General features: G+C 45.2%; 1 protein-coding gene across 1 annotated transcript; it reads right to left on the bottom strand.

The window, feature by feature from the left end:
• Positions 1-398: 398 nt before the first annotated feature.
• Positions 399-1439, bottom strand: LOC140235350 (bombesin receptor subtype-3-like). Its single transcript, XM_072315378.1, has one exon. The coding sequence runs from the start codon at positions 1437-1439 to the stop codon at positions 399-401; it is 1041 nt and encodes a 346-aa protein (XP_072171479.1).
• Between the last annotated feature and the right edge of the window lie 1542 nt (positions 1440-2981).

Genomic DNA, 2981 nt, shown 5'->3' with positions numbered 1-2981 from the left:
CAAAAGGAGGTGTTACGTAGCGACTACCTATGATCAGAATGCCATCAACCCTCTGCATGCCACATGAATGAATTCCCTGTCCATTGTAATGTGTGTGAAATCTGTGCACACTTCGCATTGGCACAGAAAGGCCAGATGTGGCCGATGTGACCAGAGAAACTCGACCAAAATCTTGTTAGTCCGCCTGCAACACTTTATTACAGTGTTAAGTTTATCCAATCGTCGCGCGAGACCTGTATCCAGCATATTTCCATCTAAGAAAATCGAAACCACTTGCGGATTGTTTGCATTATTTATTTTTTTTTTTCTCCTATCATGCATTTGGTTGTCTCTCGCGATATGTTCGGTATCTTTCTCTCGTAGACAGGGCTTTGAGAGGATGAATTGTCTTCATGGATTTACATCGGGAGGAACTCCGTGAATTTCGTGCGCGTCGACGACCCTTTGGATGTACTCGTAATCGTAAGGCGGCGCTTAGTGCGCCTTTTTCTATCGCAAATCCAGCAGAAGTAGCATCGGAAGTGCTTCCGGTATGTAGAGCTCATGAAGCATAGGATGTAAGGATTGATGCACGGGTTGAGATATTTCAGCAGGTCGGACGAAATCTTGGCGACGAATATGCCCGGGACAGAGTGGGCGTTTGGATGGAACTGAAGAAACAGGCTGACGCAGATGTGAGGAGACCAGCAGACCGCGAAGAGTACGACGATCGCCAGGACCACCACGGCCAGCCGTTTCCTGGATCGCAGCTGCGGACGGTTCTCGTTGGCATCACCCGGTATGGCCCACGCGCTTTGAAGGAGACGCCACGCAACCAGGGAGTAATAGATGCTGATCAGCAGGAGTGGAAACACGAACATCACGATGCAGAAAATCAGAGTGTAGGCTCGAGCGTAGTCTCCTTTATCAAGGAAGCAGTAGACTACCTCTGGGTGGATCGTGAGTTGCTGGTGGGACCAAACAAACGGGGGAATGCCCAACGCCAGTGCAATCACCCAGAGTGATCCCACCAAGGTGGTCAGCTTACAAGTGTTTCTGGCCCCGGAGTAGCGGGTAGGACGTACGATGGCGTGGTAGCGGTCAGCGCTCAGGGCCACTAGGGCATACACGGACACCAGGCCACAAGAGATGGCCAGGTGATTGACCACCTTGCACCAGATGTTGCCGAAAGGCCAGGTCAACGTGAAGCGGTAGATGACCTTGTAAGGCACCGACAGTAGCAGCACCATCAGATCCGCGAAGGCCAGCGACGCCACCATGGCGTTGGGCGTCGTCCGCATGCTGGGGTCTCTGATGACGATGACCACTACGAGGAGGTTTCCGATGGCACCGACGGCAATGACGATCATGAGCAAGGAGATTACGATGGAGTATGATACGGGCACTGAAAAGTCAAACTCAGATACACTGGTAGTAGTATTTGCCGCAAGGATATCCATTGTCGTCGCGCTATGGAATGTGTAGGGTAATTCGGTAGAAGCCATAACCTACGGACGGAAAATAAAAGAGAAAGAGCAGACTGAAATAAGGCATTCTTATTCAAAAGATATGGAAACTTGGAAATGTTTGACAACGCCTCTTACTTTGACAGTTGTTTCCCGGCAGATCGTGGGATACTTTGACTGTCAACTAAAAACCGGGTACTTCACCGTGGTTTTCGGGGTAGCAACAGTGAAACTTTAATCTTATTTTGCCTGATAAAATGGTTTTATGCCGTCATTACAGTCTTTGCTCTCGAGGCATTACTTGTATTTTTAGCTAAAGATACATGTCGACTGAATTCCATGTTCACGCTTCTTGGAAGGATAACAAAGCTTTGAATCATCGGGAGAAATTGATAGGGGAAATCAACCACATTGTTTTCTTGGAAGATTACATTACCGATACCAACATACTCTCGACTGATTTAACGAAGTGCATTCTGTAACTTTATCTATCATCTATTATCTATCTAAGTCCATTATGTTAGTGTATACACGCGATTTTCATATTATATTTGTTACTGTTGATCGATATGTAGATGTATGTTGGGAATGTAATTTGCTGAAAATTTAATAAATGAAATGAAAGGAAACGTAACACAATGGATACAGAAATGGCAACCATGTTGTTGGGGCCCTTGAACAATTGGAGTCTATGTTATTGTACGTCTAGGGAGCCTGCGAAAATGAAGTTGCGACGGACGGATGCTGCACACTGAACAAAAGAAGTGTTTTGCACAAAAGGCGTCAAAAGTCTTGACAAAGTTGTGATGATCAGACCTACTCCCCCATCAACATCCCGAAAGCAATATTCACTCACATTTTTTTTTATATTTTATCGAGATAAGGTTTACGGTAACTTATCCCCGCCTCTCTGCAGCTAAACCAGGTATCACCAGTCATGGCGAATATTCCAAGGCATCTTTCTGAGGTCAGATGAAGTTTAAAACCTCCAAGAATGATCGATAAGATCGGAAACACAAAAACGTCGCATCAGTCACTGATGATGCGTTCCCCCTGTCACGACTGGCGCGACAATTGAATCATGATACATGTATGTCACATCCAGAGCGACCAATATCTACAGTTAGCAAATGGTGTCTCTACATGTATGGACCACAACATGTTCCTTGAGGCATCTTTGAGGTACTCTAGTAGTCCGTAACATAAACACACTAGGTCAAGACGCATGCCCACTTTCTCGGAAGGATAACAAAGCTTGGAATCGTCAGGAGAAATGAATAGCAAAACTCATCCACATCGGTTTCTTAGAACATGACATTACCAACATACTGTCGACTGATTTAAGTGCATTCTGTAACTTTATCTACCATGTCGAAGTCAATTCTGTTAGATGTACACACACGATTTTCACATGTTTGCTACTTTTGATTGATATGTAGATGTACTAGTATGTTGGGAATGTAATTTGCTGGAAATCTAATAAACGAAATGAAAGGAAACGCGTCACGTATGGATTAAGAAATGGTACCGGTGTTG

Source organism: Diadema setosum, chromosome 11, assembly GCF_964275005.1.
Source record: "Diadema setosum chromosome 11, eeDiaSeto1, whole genome shotgun sequence".
NCBI classification, from domain to species: Eukaryota; Metazoa; Echinodermata; class Echinoidea; order Diadematoida; family Diadematidae; genus Diadema; species Diadema setosum.
This window is presented reverse-complemented; position numbering and strand designations above follow the sequence as displayed.

What these genes read in the sequence shown, in the direction of transcription:
- LOC140235350 (XM_072315378.1), bottom strand. Translation starts at nt 1,439, where the DNA reads ATGGATATCCTTGCGGCAAATACTACTACCAGTGTATCTGAGTTTGAC.